At 43.7% G+C, this 16375-nt stretch overlaps 1 protein-coding gene across 1 annotated transcript in view; it reads left to right on the top strand.

Annotated features, from left to right (window-relative positions):
* The window catches only part of mms22l (MMS22-like, DNA repair protein), a 66457-nt gene extending 52186 nt beyond the window's left edge, over nucleotides 1–14271 (top strand). The window contains exons 20-27 of the mRNA XM_080754161.1: nucleotides 6072–6217; nucleotides 9440–9596; nucleotides 10408–10553; nucleotides 11267–11478; nucleotides 11896–12062; nucleotides 12621–12717; nucleotides 13632–13799; nucleotides 14128–14271. Coding sequence (XP_080610287.1) covers nucleotides 6072–6217; nucleotides 9440–9596; nucleotides 10408–10553; nucleotides 11267–11478; nucleotides 11896–12062; nucleotides 12621–12717; nucleotides 13632–13799; nucleotides 14128–14203 — 1169 coding nt within the window. The 3' untranslated portion in view covers nucleotides 14204–14271. The remainder of the gene's footprint in view (nucleotides 1–6071; nucleotides 6218–9439; nucleotides 9597–10407; nucleotides 10554–11266; nucleotides 11479–11895; nucleotides 12063–12620; nucleotides 12718–13631; nucleotides 13800–14127) is intronic.
* The last annotated feature ends 2104 nt before the right edge of the window (nucleotides 14272–16375 follow it).

Genomic DNA, 16375 nt, shown 5'->3' with positions numbered 1-16375 from the left:
AAATTACCATAGATGGACATGGGACACACATTTACGGACAGATAAAACCTGTTCATTCTGGACTGAAATGACCTATGTGGACGTGGGGGACACACATGGGACACACAAAGCCACTCCTTGGAAGCTGCTTTCACCGCTTCAAAAATGAAAAAGGACTTCTTACTGTCTGTGTGTCTCTGTTTACGTCATCCAGTGGGAAAACCCTTGAAAAACACAGGGTGACATCACGGCCACAAGAGGGGCCGTCTATGCCCATAGCATAGCATAACCAGTAAGACTCCCTAATCGGGAGATAAGCGACCGTTGGTCGCTTATCTCCACAAATAGGCCAAAAGTTTGTTTTACCAATTATCAAGACATACGGGCAGTTGACAGTTTGCCATGGTTACTCATTGAAGTTGAATCTCCATATATGGAGATAACCTACGCATCATACTAAGTCTGACCTCACCAGCCCATATTTGGGCATGAGCAACTTATGTCTCCATATATGGAGATATGATGACATCACACAGTCCTCAGCCGATGATGTGGTGTGATGTCATACAATGAATGCCCCGCCCTTTAATGCAAACCCCATTATACCTGTTGTCATAGGACCCGTTTTGACCATCTGTTTGCCTGTGTCCATTTATGCCCATATATGGAGATATCTGTATCTGTCTGTCTGTCGGCGTCCATTTTATGTCCATATATGGAGATCACTGCAGATATAGTTCTGGGTCCATTTTATGCCCATATATGGAGATATCTCTCTATTTGCGTCCATTTTATGCCCATATATGGAGATCTCTGTATCTGTCTGTCTGTGTCCCTTTATGCCCGTATATGGAGATATCTGTTTATCTGCGTCCATTTTATGCCCATATATGAGATCTCTGTCGCATTTTGTTTGTTTCTTCTTTAAGCAGAATACACAGCCTGCTTAAATCTGCATCATTCAAGTCATCCTCCCAGTCCCACGCTTTGTTGCTTGTCTTATGTTTGTCTTTGTATCTTTTATTTTATTTTTTGGAGCGGACCCCATGAATGCCCCACCCTTTAATGCAAACCCCAATATACCTGTTGTCATAGGACACGTTTTGACCATCTGTTTGCCTTTGTCCCCACGCTTTAATGCAAACCCCAATATACCTGTTGTCATAGGACCCGTTTTGACTATCTGTTTGCCTTTGTCCCCTTATGCCCATATATGGAGATCTCTGCACACACAGTACCGGTTTGCGGAAAACTCTGATGTCAGACATCAGCTCCGCATTCGGGCATTCATTTTATGCCCATATCTGGAGAACGCGCGTGCCGGTGGGAAGAGCGGTTCTCGAGATACGCGGATTACATACATACACATTCACAGAGATTTTTTGTTGACTCATGTGGCGTACGTGATGTCAGAGCCTTTTATGAAGTGATGTCACAATGAGTCAGCGCTTGCGCAGATTTCCTCCGGAACAGCCTGATGTCAACAATCAGCTCCGCATAAGGAGACTCCGAACGTTTTGCACCGGTTAAAAAAAAAACGGGTCGGGTCGAGGCCCGGCACTGCATTCCGCGCCGCGGCGGGGAACGTGCGTGCCGAATCTGAAGCCGGTGGGACGAACGGTTCTCGAGATACGCGGATTACATACACACAGACAGACAGACAGAGATTTGTCGCATTTATAGATAGATGATGTCAATGGTTTGTGTTGTGTGACGTCAGACTAGAGCTCTGGTCGACCTGAATAAAGATGTGACACAGTTTCTGAATCTCACATTTAGTCAGTACCGTGAGAAAGCCTGTAATTACAGAGTGTGCTGTGAGATTCAGAGAGTCTGGGAATATAGAGACATAGACAAAGAGATTGACATAGACAAAGAGATTGACAGAGAATTTCCAACCCGCAAGAGACAGAAGTGGTGTCCATGAACCAAGACAAAGGTGTACTGTTCTGAGTTTTCATATGCCTTCATATCTCGGGTCCTCCTCCATGAAGAGGAGCCACAACAACCTCTACCATCAATTGATGAGCAATGGACAGCTGCCCTCATCTTCCTGTCCGACGATCACCAGCTGTGTAACCGGCCAGCAACAAGGAGACACAGACAAACCCAGATCTTGCGAGGACTTCAACGCAGCCTGGAGAAGTAAAGAAACATTTGATGACTTACAAAGGAAAGAAAACCTCTTATGTGATAAGAGCTTCATTGAGGTATCGACACAGCATGTCCAGCATATCCACACCAAAGAAAAACCTTTCCAGTGTAAACACTGTGACAAGGGTTTCAGTCAGTTAGGTCACCTGAAGACACATCAGCATGTCCACAGTGGAGAAAAACCCTTTGTGTGTAACCAGTGTGACAAGAGTTTCAGTCAGTTGGGTGATCTGAAGAGGCACGAGTGTATCCACACTGGAGAAAAACCCTTTGTGTGTAAACAGTGTGACAAGAGTTTTAGTCGGTTCGGTCAGCTGAAGACACACCAGCGTATACACAGTGGGGAAAAAACATTTGTGTGTAAACAGTGTGACAACAGTTTCGCTCAGTTAGGGACTCTGAATACACACCAGCGTACCCACACTGGAGAAAAACCTTTCATCTGTAGACAGTGTGACAAGAGTTTCAGTACCTCATCTTACCTGAAGATACACCAGCGTGTCCACACTGGAGAAAACCCCTTCATGTGTAAACAGTGTGACAAGGGTTTCAGCCAGCTAGGTCACCTGAAGACACACCAGCATGTCCACAGTGGAGAAAAACCCTTTGTGTGTAAACAGTGTGACAAGAGTTTCAGTGAGTTATGTCACCTGAAGAGTCACCAGCGTATCCACACTGGAGAAAAACCCTTTGTGTGTAAACAGTGTGACAAGAGTTTCAGGGAGTTAGGGACTCTGAAGAGTCACCAGCGTATCCACACTGGAGAAAAACCCTTTGTGTGTAAACAGTGTGACAAGAGTTTCAGGGAGTTAGGGACTCTGAAGAGTCACCAGCGTATCCACACTGGAGAAAAACCCTTTGTGTGTAAACAGTGTGACAAGAGTTTCAGGGAGTTAGGGACTCTGAAGAGGCACCAGCGTGTCCACTCCACATGAGAGATGTCATTTTAACTAGAGATACTGTTCCTACGAAACAGTGTGGGCTCGCTTGTAATTTCTTTTTTTAAGAAATAAAATAAAAATAGAAATGTGTGATTAAATAAATTGTTGTTATTCTTTTTATGTAAAAAAAAAAGTGAAATGAATAAAAATATGTGTATATAAGTGAGTGGTTGTTGTTGCTTTGTTGAATATAGAAAATAACATTGTTTAAAAAAGAAGGTCATTTTATAATTAATGAGATACTGTAATGTAGGCCTGTCCTCTAAAAATCGACGAATCGACGCGTCGTTTTAAGCCCCCGGAATCGACGCCAATTGTTTGAGCCGTCAAAAAAAAATATTTTTTTTTATCACACCAGTATACTGTGGTGCGGTATGAGAGCGCTGGACTGTGACTGTCATGTAATTCTTATTGAGTCCATACTTCCTACTACTAGACTTAAAAATAAAATCAGTTCACGTGACTTGAAAGTTGCCTTGATCATATAACAGGGAGCTCTTATTTTGAAGTTAACCGCTTGGAAAGGAAATGCGTCGACGAGTTGTTATTCTACTTGAGAGCTGGCCAAAGAAGCAGCAGAGCCAGCGCGATGCGCTTTCACTTTCACTGCCGTGGGTGTGTGGTGGTTGGACTCAGGCTGAGGAATAGCGACGGGCGAACTGTTTTCTTTTTATTATCTCGCACCAGATCGGCAACATAGCTCTTTTGATACAGCAGCGGTGCTCTGAGAAAATACAACTTGTGGAAATAATACACGACATGCTGTCAAAGAGATGCATTATTCTCTCCTCCGTTGTTCTACTCTGCTCCACAATTCACAATTACGCACGGCAAATTACGCACGGCTGGACGCAATCTTATCGTCATTAATGTCCAGTGTCCACCGCTATCATGTCTCAATATGCACGGTAGTTCATGGATCTAATTCACTTTAAAGGCTTAAAACATATTGCTGTTTTATTGTATTACGTTGACGTGGTTTAAAAGCTTAAAGCACCACTTTTTTTCTTCTTTTTTTTACATAAACGATTCGTCGACGCGTCGGATTAACCCCCGCGACTCGAATCGACTTGATAAATCCTGCGTCGAGGACAACCCTACTGTAATGGTAATGTATGTTGCTGGTTGTGCTAGTTTCCTTGTCATGTTTGTCTGGGAGGGACAATTGTTCACAATTCAAGTTTCTATTGATTCTGGGAGTTTCAGAGTCCTTTCTCTATCTTCATGGTAAATGGTTGTTCTTTGGATGGATTGAGAACTTTGTTGTCATTGTCTCGGGAGATAATCTCTGGTACTTTCAATAGACACATTAGAAGTTAATGATACAGTATACTGGATTGTGGTAACTATAGTATGTTTCTAGTATTCCTGACTGGATACAATGTTGTGGTTGAGAGTTGAAAATGTAGTCCAATAATGTGTTCTTTTCAGTGGTTGCATCTGTTATTACTTGAAGATATCCTTTTGATTCAAAAACATTAAATACTGGATGCAGTGTGGTTGATAAAGGCTTCTCATTAAAGTCTCCACAAATAATGATTGGTTGATGATTCATCATGTCTAAATATTCCAAAATGCATTTCAAATTTGAAATGAATAAGTCAACATTGTAGGTTGGAGGCAGTGTTGTTTTTGTTGACGATAACGAAAATGATTTCGTTGACGCCCCTTTTTTTCATGACTAAGACGTGACGATGACGAGCTAAAATTAGCATTGTCGTGACTAAAATATGACGAGACGTAATGTCTGTTTTCGTTGACGTGACGAGACGAGACGAAAATCTGGTCTATCCGACGTTTAAAATGAATGAAAAGCTGCAAAATATTGTAGGAGGGTCAGACCAGAGCTCGTGGTCAGATATATAAGGTGTGAAGATGTATATTTTGTCACTTACAAGACAGGGACATACTATAGAGGGAGTGCAACTCAAGAGAATAGATTTTGCCCTCTGATTTTGGCCTGTATTTTGGGCTAGTATTGGCTAGGTGTAGCCTGAGATCTGAAACAGCAACCATAACCTGCAAGTGTAATGTAGTGTGGTCGCTGTCTTGGATCCCATGATACACCCAGCCAACACCAGCTTGAAGTTCGGTTTGAAGTTCAGGATATGGGATTGGTCAGACTTTGCCCTCTGACTTTGACTGACGGCCAACGTCAAGAAATGCCGGGTTGCTCCCTCTACATGGACATACTGTAGAGGGACAGCAACTGAAGAGAATAGATTTTGCCCTCTGACTGCCTGGATTTTGGGCTGATGTTGGCTAGGTGTAGCCTGGGATCTGAAACAGCGACCATAACCTGCAAGTGTAATGTAGTGTGGTCGCTGTCTCGGATCCCAGCACCCAGCCAACACCAGCTTGAAGTTCGGTTTGAAGTTCAGGGTTATAAAGCAAGAGGGAGGTCAGACAAGGAGGTCAGACAAACAACCTGGCCATTACGCACAACACATCATGGACACAGTGGGATTTTGATTGGCTAAGACAGATCTAAATTGGCATGAACAACACAGCGTTTGATTGGTCTGTTCTGTTTGGCTAACACATGTTGTCATGGGTAGAACGGTTTCTGATTGGTCAATTCTAATTTTTAGTTAATCAACTAGCCAATCGATGAAGAATGAAAGAATCGTCCCGTGCTAATATGTTTTAACTAAATACGCTAAAAGTGAAATATAGGAGCGGTTTGCACCGCTCAAAAACATTACAGATTCTAGGAAAAAAAATGTATGTATTGATATTGTCACAATAGATGGTATGCACGTGACATCATCATCATACCCGGAAATTATGGGTAACGAGTGGCAAAAAAATAACTTTCTGGCCTTGACAGCCCATACATCCAAACAGAAAAGTCCTATCTGATTGCATTAAACAACATTAAAGTCAGAGTCAAGGGGAGATCTTGAAATGTGAAAGTTTGAGAACCACTGCTCTATAGGATATTATTGCCACCATATGGATAGCACTGAGGTACAGTATGTGTGGTTGTTGTTCCAGGCAGGGCCATGGAGGAGCAGCTGTGTGAGCTGACCAGGCTGGTGTTCAGGCTTCCTGAGGTGGACAGTCTGCTGCAGAGAGCTGGGCTCCTCCAGCCTGCCTCCACCAGGCTGGAGCCCTGCCCTGCCCTGGGACTCTTTGTCAAGGTACGGATGATCTGCACGCACCAGAACTGTTAAAACCAGGGGTCTTCAACGTTTTCAGGCCAAGGTAGGACCGCTTAGTTGAAAGAGACATGAAGCAGGGACCCCCTCTACATATTGTATAAATGTGTGATACAGATTTTCATTGTTTTCATAGATAGATTCATAAACTTGTTTGACAGCACTGTCATCAGTGGGTTAGATTCGTGTTAATTCGTTGTTTTTTTCAGATTTTTAAATCATCGTTACTTACTAAACTTGACCTTTCACTTTGTACTTTTTTACTTCTAAACCGAACCTATTTGCCGAAAATTGCCGATCTACCAGCTCTCGCGAGGCGTTGAGAGCTTGTAGATCTGTTATTTTTGGCTAAATTTCTCAGCAGAATTGGGATGCGAGGATTCAAGTTGTTACTTTTAAAAGAATTATCCTATCACACAAAGATTTGGGGGCCCCCCTGTAGTAACTCTGATGATCCCCTAGGGGTCCCGGACCCCCTGTTGAAGACCTCTGGTTAAAACTCATTTTAGGCCTAAAAATGTCTTCTGAATCCTAACGGTTTTCTGAAAAACGTATGTTTCTATGATCAGTGGTGCTTAAACTTTTTAATGTCAAGAACCCCTAGAAATATTTTAATTTGACCTCTGACCTCCATCTCAAAATATTTTGTTCTAGGGACATTTTCAAGGTTTTTCAAAAATAGCAGATCTAAGAGTTCCACGCTGCAAGCTTGTATACACTATCTGCTATTTTTTTTATAGTTAAAGTGGTGAAAATCTAACGTAACTAAGATGCGGCACTGTACAGTATGACGAAGTTATGCTACAGTTTTACGGAGAAAAGGAGAAAAAAGAAAAGTTGAAATACGGAGATATGAGGTTTCTGCCCGACAGATTATGTCCAGAACGGTTACTTTTCAGGATTCAAATAAAAAAATGGCAAAAGTAGTAGATCTAATGCGTGAATCTGCTACTTTTGAAGCTGTCGTGTGATCAAGTAGGGCTTTAATTTATTAAAAAACACAAAAAGTTAGAATATGGAGATGAGAGGTTTCTGACCGACAACAATGATGTGTAATAGGGCTGCTGGGCGATCTGACTTCAAATCAATATCACCATTATTTATAACTTTTGCCTCGTTTATGTTTAATGAACAATTATTTTATAGCCTGTTTTTACTCTGACCTCATAGTTATCTAACAAGATCTGTACTGTAAATGTACAGGGTCGAGTCAATTTGTAGATATATAATGGAAGAAATACGAAGATTCTCGACCTACGCGAGCAAGATTAAGTCGGTTATTGGGTCTAAATATTGATTTTGATACATTTCCGGTTAATTGCCCTGCCCTACGTACTAGCAATGTCTGCTGTCGAATGCAGTGAGAACATTGGAAGATGTGGAGATGATCATTATTTTAATTATTTTCCAGGACATGATATCCGGCCCTACAGTACTTTTCATGATGTTCCATTTCCCAAAGTCTATGCATGTCAAATGTGCACAGCGTATCTAAGTCAAATTCATCCTCTGACAAGCGTGCACTATGTACAGTATGTGTGATGTGTTCCGCTCTCGGTGTATCAGTGGCAGTGTCATATCTAGTTCCTGGGAAGTCCCATTTACAATGCTCTGGTATCTACTTCAAATACAGGAATTCCGGCTCGCATTTACATGCAAATTCTTTGTCAAATACATTTCATTCCTTATCTGTGTCCATCTCTCTCTCTCTCTAACATTCTCTCCCTCTCCATCATCCTCTCTCTCTCTCTCTCTCTCTTTCTCTCTCTCTCTCTCTCTCTCTCTCTCTCTCCCTCTCCTTTACTTACGTTTACTCTTCTTTCCGTCTTTCCCAAGGGTCTTCATCGGGGGGTCCGGGACCCCTAGGGTGTCCTCAGGGTTACTACAGGGGGTCATCCAAATCGTTGTGTGATAGAAACCTTTTTATATTAATTTAACCACCCTAGTGTCCATATTCTGAGAACTTTTGCCAAAAATTGCGGATCTACAAGCTCACAACGCAAGAGGTTTGGTGTAGAGGGGAAAAAGAGCAGACTAAGTACAGAGTGAAAGGTCAAGTTTATTACGTATTGACGGTTCAAGTGGTTAAATATCTGAAAACACAAATTGACATGAATCCAAAATACACTGATGATGCTGTCTAACGATATGGAAAACTATGAAAAGGGGGTCCCTGCTTAATCTCTCTCTCAACTAAGGGGTCCTTGGCCTGAAAACGTTGAAGACCCCTGGTCTTACCATTCCGTCACATCATCAACTGTTCACAACCTGTGGGCCTGGGCCCACTATCACAAAGATGTTATTGATAATATAACATTAATATAATTTTTTTTATGTGGAAAACATTTCAAAGTATACTACTGTAACTGTACATTAATTACTTTGATCCAAGTTCACAACGCATCTGAGACGCATTGTGAGCTGTAGTTTGACTATATTCAGCGCCTGACAACGTGGTACAACAAAGGATATACTGTCAGGCAGAAACCTCTTATTCTAACGTTTTTGTTTTTTGTTTTGTCTTTTGTTTTACATAAATTAACACTCTACTTGATCATTCTACAGCAAGGGTATTCAACAGGGGTTCCTTAGAGTTACTACAGGGGGTCCTACAAATCTTTGTGTGATAGAATCCCATAGTGTCCATATTCTGAGAACTAGCCAAAAATAGCTGATCTACAAGCGAGTTTTGGTCTAGACAGGGGTCTTCAACGTTTTCAGGCCGGGGACCCCCAAACTGATGGGGAGATGGAGCAGGGACCCCCTACCACCTCGTAGGGTGGGGGGGGTCGGGGCTACGACATATTTTTTATTTTAAACATGTACAAGTTACAGCGAGCAGGGTGGGCCGTACCACTACCATTTCTAAACATAGGCCTACTACTTATTAACTAAGAACCAATGTCAATAATATCAACAATCTGTCAATTGCATAGTAATCATGTATTCAAGCTATTCAAAATGGATAGAATCACGATTTATTTTTTAACATAAATGTGAAAAAGCATCAAGTTCTACAGCATCAAAAGTAGCAGATCCACACGCTGGAGACAACGAAGCGACGCGTTTCGAGCTTGTAGATCTGCTACTTTTGATGCTTTTGAATTTGAACCCCGGGTTTTGGACAAACTGTATGAGGTGTCCGCCCGAACAGAGAGGATAAACAAGGCCTCTCCCTCCCTCCCTCCCTCCCTCCCTCCCCAGGCTGTGGGCTGTGTGTACAGTGGACTGCAGGTGCTGTCGGAGCGCTCAGCCATGGTGACCAGGGCTCTGGACTACATAGGAGACGTACTGAAGCACATCAAACCATACCTGGTCAACAAGAACCAGGAGGGCATACAGCTGGCCCACTGGGCCGTGGGTAGGTACTGGACCTGTCCACTGGGCTGTGGGTAGGTACTGGACAGGGGACTGGGCCGTGGGTAGGTACTGGACAGGAAACAGCCTGTCCACTGGGCTGTGGGTAGGTACTGGACAGGAGACAGCCTGTCCACTGGGCTGTGGGTAGGTACTGGACAGGAGACAGCCTGTCCACTGGGCTGAGGGTAGGTACTGGACAGGGGACAGCCTGTCCACTGGGCTGAGGGTAGGTACTGGACAGGGGACAGCCTGTCCACTGGGCTGTGGGTAGGTACAGGAATGGAATCTGTTGGAGACGGGGTTGAATAAATTAGAAGGCGCGGCTTGTGATTGGCTGGAGCGGAGGTCGGGAGCGCTCGGCTGTGTTCACTTGGACCGCACGGGTGAGTAGCTAACCTGCCGACGCTGGTGACCCGAAAAGAAGCGCTCCTTCCCCCACCGTCTCCTACGGATTCCATTATAGCCTACAGGGGGCAGCTTTAGCTGTGGGTAGGTACAGGGGGACAGTTTCTCCACTGGGCTGTAGGTAGGTACCGGAAGACCCCCGAAAGCCTATGAAAAATAGCAGGTCTGACCTAAAACTCAAGCAATGATCCTGTTTGAAATGGTACGATGATGACTATCCATTACTGTGAAACCTTTAGAGTGGTGGAACATGGACTGAAGTGTGTGTGTGTGCGTGTGTGTGTGTGTGTGTGTGTGCGTGTGCGTGTGCGTGTGTGTGTGTGTGTGTGTGTGTGTGTGTGTGTGTGTGTGTGTGTGTGTGTGTGTGTGTGCGCGTGTGTGTGTGTGTGCCTTCATGTGTCATCCAGGGAGCATTGTGAAGTACTGGAGCCCCCTGCTGGCCACCTCTAAAGCTCAGCAGCTGCTGTTTCGCATCATAGACGGGATGCTGCTCCCCCATAACCTCACCCAGCAGGACAGAGCACTGAAGGACAGCCTGCCCCTCTACCTGCAGGTTAGCTTTAATGTACAGGTTACACCAGGGGTCTTCAATGTCTTCAGGCCAAGGACCCCTTAGCTGAGAGAGAGAGATGAAGCAGGGACCCCCCCACTACATATTGTATGAAATTGTGTTGCAGATTAAAATTCTCCAGAGATTTCTTAGACAGCTTAGACTTGTTTGACAGCACTGTCATCATGTTGGAGTGATGTGTATTTTCAGACTTTAACCGTCAAATACTTAAAGGGAAACACACACCGGACACAAAACATACAGCCCCGTTATTTTCAATGAACTAAACCACACCGGCGGTGCCAGACGCACGCAGGCGCGGGTCTGGCGCCTCGCCTGTCGCACCGACCGGCAGCGTGCCGCATCCAGTTGGTGTTACAGCGCAGCACTTCACTCACCTCAATACCACCTCAACACAACGCATCCGTTGTGTGTTCCCCCATCTGCTCTTCTTTTCCCTCTACAAACCTCTTTGCCAAAAATAGCCGATCTACAAGCTTACAACGCCTCTTCGACCCCCTGTTGAAGACCCCTGGGTTACACCACTCTATCTGCAGTTTAGCTTCAGGAAGTTGTAGTAGTATAGTTTCATTTTGATATCAGTGAAAACAATCTACTATTTTTCGGCTTTAGGCTTGCGGTTAAACAGTGTGTGTGTGTGTGTGTGTGTGTGTGTGTGTGTGTGTGTGTGTGTGTGTGTGTGTGTGTGGGGTCAGGGTGTGTCGGTAGCCTCCAGTGTGTCTCAGAACCAGGGTGTGTACCTGAGGAAGCAGCTGGGCTGTGTGGTCAGCCGCTACCTGGACCACTTCCTGCCCGCCACGCCCTCCACCGCCGCCATAGCCAATCACCCGGTGCTGCTGGCTGCCTGCGAGGCCACGCCCAGCCCCCAGGGGGCGGCGCTGAGGAAGACCATCCTGCATGTGCTCTGGTTGGTTTTCATAACTGCAGAACCTTTCATTCTTTCAACATTGTGCAAGAATTATTATAATGTCCTTCATTCATGAAGCACAAGAACATGTACGATTGTTTTACTACTACAGTGATTCAAACAAAAAGATCCGCTTGGAAATCCGTTCAAGCATTCAAAAGATAGAGGCTATAGTGTTTTCTTCAAATGTAAACAAACATGGCTGCCATTTTTGAAAGATAGAGCTGTTCTGGTAGTCAAACATGCATTTCGCGATCGCGATCATGCTGAAACCGGAAATTGGGAGTGTGTTAAAATGAGATATCAAATATTATAAAACTAACAACAGAATCACTTCAGATCAGCCTGACTTTAAATGGTTTGAATCATGTGAATAGGAGTTCTAAGATGTCTTGGATGTTTTTTTTTTTTTTACAGTGACAGCTTCCTGCAGTTCAAAGGTCACGCCCCTCCGCCACGCCTAGCGTCCGTCCTGGCCTTCCTATTGGAGCTGCTCAGACGGAACAGGGACTCTGACCCCGCCCTCCTCGCCCTGCCCCTCCCCTCTCTGCTACGCTGTCTGATGCTGGTCAACGAGCCACACGGTGAGTCAAGCTGACACACCTACAGTACTTACATTTTCCCTTTTTTGGAAATGGAGACAACAGCAGATCTTACAACGCCTCGCAATACCACGTGTTTTGAGCCTGTAGATTGGTTACTTTAGTTACTTTTGCATTATAATCTTGTACGATGAGCAGAGTAGAGCACGAATAAAAATAAATAAATAGTAAAAAAGTAAAAAAAATATGGAGATGCAAGGTTTCTGCCTGGCAAGGATCTCTGTCGGGTGGAAATCCCATATGTCCAAAACTTTTGAGGACTTAAAATCAAAAATAGCGAAAGTAGCAGATCTACAAGCTCAAAAGCTTGTGGATCTGCTACTTTTGATGCGTGTGTGTGATGCTGTAGTGTAATCAAATAGGGCCTTAATTAAAAAACGTAAAATATGTAGATAAGATTATAGCAACGCTGTGTTAAGCCACATTCTTTCACCGCGTCAATTCTGCTATAAGTCTGTCTCCCTGCATGTATTGAAGTAGTATTTCCCCAGTCATGTGAAGACTCAGTAAATGTTATCAAATGACTGTTTGTTTCCACAGTGAGAAAGAGCAGCACAGACGCCTTACAGCTGGTGGTGGAGAGATGTGCTGCTGTGTGTACAGACGCACCGTGTGAGCAGCTCGTCACTGTACTACGGTAATTAACAACAATGACACAGTCTCTCATGGTGACCTTCAATAACATGTTTATTACAGGTCGTAGGGTAATGACAACACTGACACTGTCTCTCATAATGTCAATGACATGTTAGTCACTCAGCATGATGCTGCTAATTCTAGTTTGTCTCAATTCATGTAATCTTTTGAACAAAACTGTACCAAAAAAAGAACCTTGTGCATTATTTTTTCCTGCTTAATATTGAACCAGTTCAGAGTGTTTTCACTGAAAATGAACTCGTTCAGAACCTTAAAAGTTGGTTCGGAACTGGAACCAAAAAATGGACGCCAGTTCCTCCGTCAAAGCACCACGGTTCCAAGAATGGAACCAAAGTTCTAGGGTTCTAGAACCAAATATATGGCCTATATGAGTGTTTGTCCTGCTCTGTTCTATTAGTTTCGCGTGGCCAGACTGTTGCCTAACGCGATTTGCAAATGCTCCCGGCACAGTCTGGGGCACGTAAATAGAAACGATGAGTGCGAGATAGAGCGGATGTGACGCAACCGCTCCCTTGGTGCAGTAGCAATAACAAGTCCTACTGGAAGCGTACATGTCTCCTTTCAATATTTTTTGGGGCATTATTTCGTCTTTATCGGGTGTTGTTGGTGTTACTTCCATGATGTTTTCAAATATTGTCTTAAAGTATACACCCATAACAAGAATATGCCGCCCGAATGACTCTGTCTGTGCGAGGGTGCTTCTGTTATGTTTCCAGTGGGACTACAGTTCCGCCAACTTCCGTGCAGCAGTGGCTACTTCCGATACTCGCCGTTCAGGAGCTGCCGTTCCAGACTATATAGCATTCGGAGATTGTGGAATAGTTGTCTGGCTACGCGAGACTACTGTTCTATAGACCTACCTATATGATTGTTTGTCCTGCTCTGCTCCTGCAGGTGCTTTGCAGAGGAGAATGAAGGCATGTATGACAGACAGGTGTACAGTGTGCTGGAGACGGTGGCTGTCCTGGAGCCTTCTGTGGTGCTGGCTCTGGTCCCCCACCTGTCTGTCTGCCTGAGGAACACGGAGCACAAGAGAGGACTGGGCAGGAACACTGCACTGAGGTGTGGAACACCACTGCTTACTGTAGAAATGCATACAAGTAAACGCCTTGCGTAAAAAAAAAAGATCTTACGTAACGTTGCTGTCGGGCAGAAACCCCCTAGCTCAGGGGTCTTCAACGTTTTCAGGCCAAGGACCCCTTAGTTGAGAGAGAGCATACTTTTGATGCTTTTGAATCAAAAGCGAATCATTGTTTTCTTAAAAAAAAATGAAATTGTCCGTTTTTTTTCATGCGAAAAAAACGTGTCTGTGTGCAAAGCCCTTTATTCATGAATCTGAATAAAATCCTCTGTATGGAAGTACTCATGGCTACTCTTACATTGTTAACAGGAGTGCGTACAAGAAGCTGCTGAGTGTTCTTGGGGACAGCGGCCAGGCAGAGATCATCAGTTTGGAACAGGAGTAAGATGTGAAGTCAAGTCACCTGACCAGAACTCTGTGACACAAGGACAAGCACAGAGCACTGAATCCACAGCCAGCATGTTCACCTCCGTTTCAGTGCAAAAGGACCAACCCTCAAGCAAGGATAACATTATGAGTTCATTGTTAACTATTCTGATGCTAATTTAATGGAATGTTTTTGCTAAAGTACGTAAGTGAGTGTGCTGACAGCTTAGAACAGTGCTTCTCAAATGCTTTCATTTCAAGGACATCATTTAACTCAGAGTGTGTACAGTACAAATGGAACCAAATGGATCCGTAAAGGGCTGATCAAAGTATCAAACCAAGCACTAGCACTACATTGTCCACCATTGTCTTTGTTATAGTTGTGGTGTGGACATTAAAAACTATCTTAAGTCGTCAACCAGTGTCAAGAGAAACACCTTCTGAGCCGAGGGGCACTGTGTGGATATCAGGTCCTTCACGCTCGACCAAACGTCAGTTTGGTCCAGAGAGTCCCTGGAATCCACTTTGAGAAACACTGCCATAGAACATGGATTTAGCCGTTTATAACCACAATCCCCCCCCCCCCCCCCCCTCTGGGGGGGGGGGGGGGGGGGAGCTAATACAGTTCAAGGTATGTCTCTATTGTATTCTGTACATAAATAAATAAAATAAAGTGTTTAAAAAAAGGGGAAATGGATTTTGCATGGGACGCCGCCGTAGTTCTAGTGCAGGGGTCTTCAACAGGGGACCCCCATCTGAAAAAGGTTTTGTGCCAGGGACCCCCAGAAGAGAAAAAAGAAAATCTGTTCTATTCAACCTTTTTCCAACACTTTTTTAATAGCCAATGTATAAATGGATAAAGTGGTAAAAATGATTGTGACGCTACATTGAGTACTTTTTCTGGGGACCCCCCTGGAACTTTAAGAACCACTGGCCTAGACCATAAATACATGCACCTTTCTGGTGATAGGTTCACAGGTGGCTTTTGTATTTTGCTGACTTCCAAATGGATTTTTTTCAAAAAGGCACATTCATCGCAATATTTATTGTACATGATGTAGCAGGGAAAACGTGTGATATTTGTACAGATGCACTGAGATCATTGTGTTGAGAAAACATATTTTATTTCACACTACTCACAGGCTTTTTCTTTTGTCAGTTTCATAGAAATACATTTGATACGAATACGGTTTCTTAAAACATACAGTAATGAGATGCTGTGGTGTTCGGTCTGTCTACTTGTCATTCTGAGTTTTAGATGTGACTGTCACAGACGAGCTCAGAGTTTAATCAACCAAAAGAAAATTAAGGATCGCTGCTACAAACTGTTGGTTCATTTTGTTTCTGACCAGGAGATACCTTGTACGTAATACTATGTCCATATTTCAACTCATTCTTTTTTTTCGTAAATGAATCCTTCATTGTAAAAGAGTGTCACTTGAGAGTAGCAAAAAATAGCCGGTCTACAAGCTCTTTCAAAAACGAAAGTAAGTAAAAAAAAAAATAGCCAATCGACAAGTGAAACTAAAAGTTGTTCATAAGTGCTTGTGACCAAATAACTGGATTCGTTAGAACACAGATTTGTCTTCTTTTTCTCTGTAGTAACAGTTTTGGACATACAAGGTTTTCCACCCGACGGCGACGATTTCTGTCTGTGGCTTCGTAAGTCATGGCAATCTCCTGCAACCCAGCTCTCTCCAGTTCACAGCCAATCACAGCATGTCTCACAGTCCTGTCTCCCACAATCACCAGCACCCATTTTGTGTCATTGATAGTCATCTTCTGGCTCTCATCCCACTCCACGGAGCTGTCTGCTTGTATTACACTGCTTTTCAACAGCGCTGGGTGTGCTTTGAAAACTCTGCCTCAGAACTAGGGATGGGACGATATGAACATTACATATCACGATTATTGTGACCCAAAAAAATCACGATTTACGATATCGCGATAATCAAAATGCATTATCCTGGGGCGGAACATTTGCCAAAAAATATCAGATCTACAAGCTCGCAACGCGACGCGCTGTGAGCTTGTAGATCGGCTATTTTTGGCAAAGAGATTTGATAGAGTGAAAAAAATTCACTGTATCAAGTATGAATATTATAAGTACCTTTTACCAATTATAGAGGGTTTAAGTGGTACCGGATATGCAGCTCGGCAAATCAAAGGTGAATTGATCACAGTGCATGTC

Source organism: Nannobrachium achirus, assembly GCF_963921795.1.
Source record: "Nannobrachium achirus genome assembly, chromosome: 2".
Taxonomy (NCBI): Eukaryota; Metazoa; Chordata; class Actinopteri; order Myctophiformes; family Myctophidae; genus Nannobrachium; species Nannobrachium achirus.
Note: the sequence above shows the minus strand (reverse complement) of the source record. Positions and strands in the feature narration are given on the sequence as shown.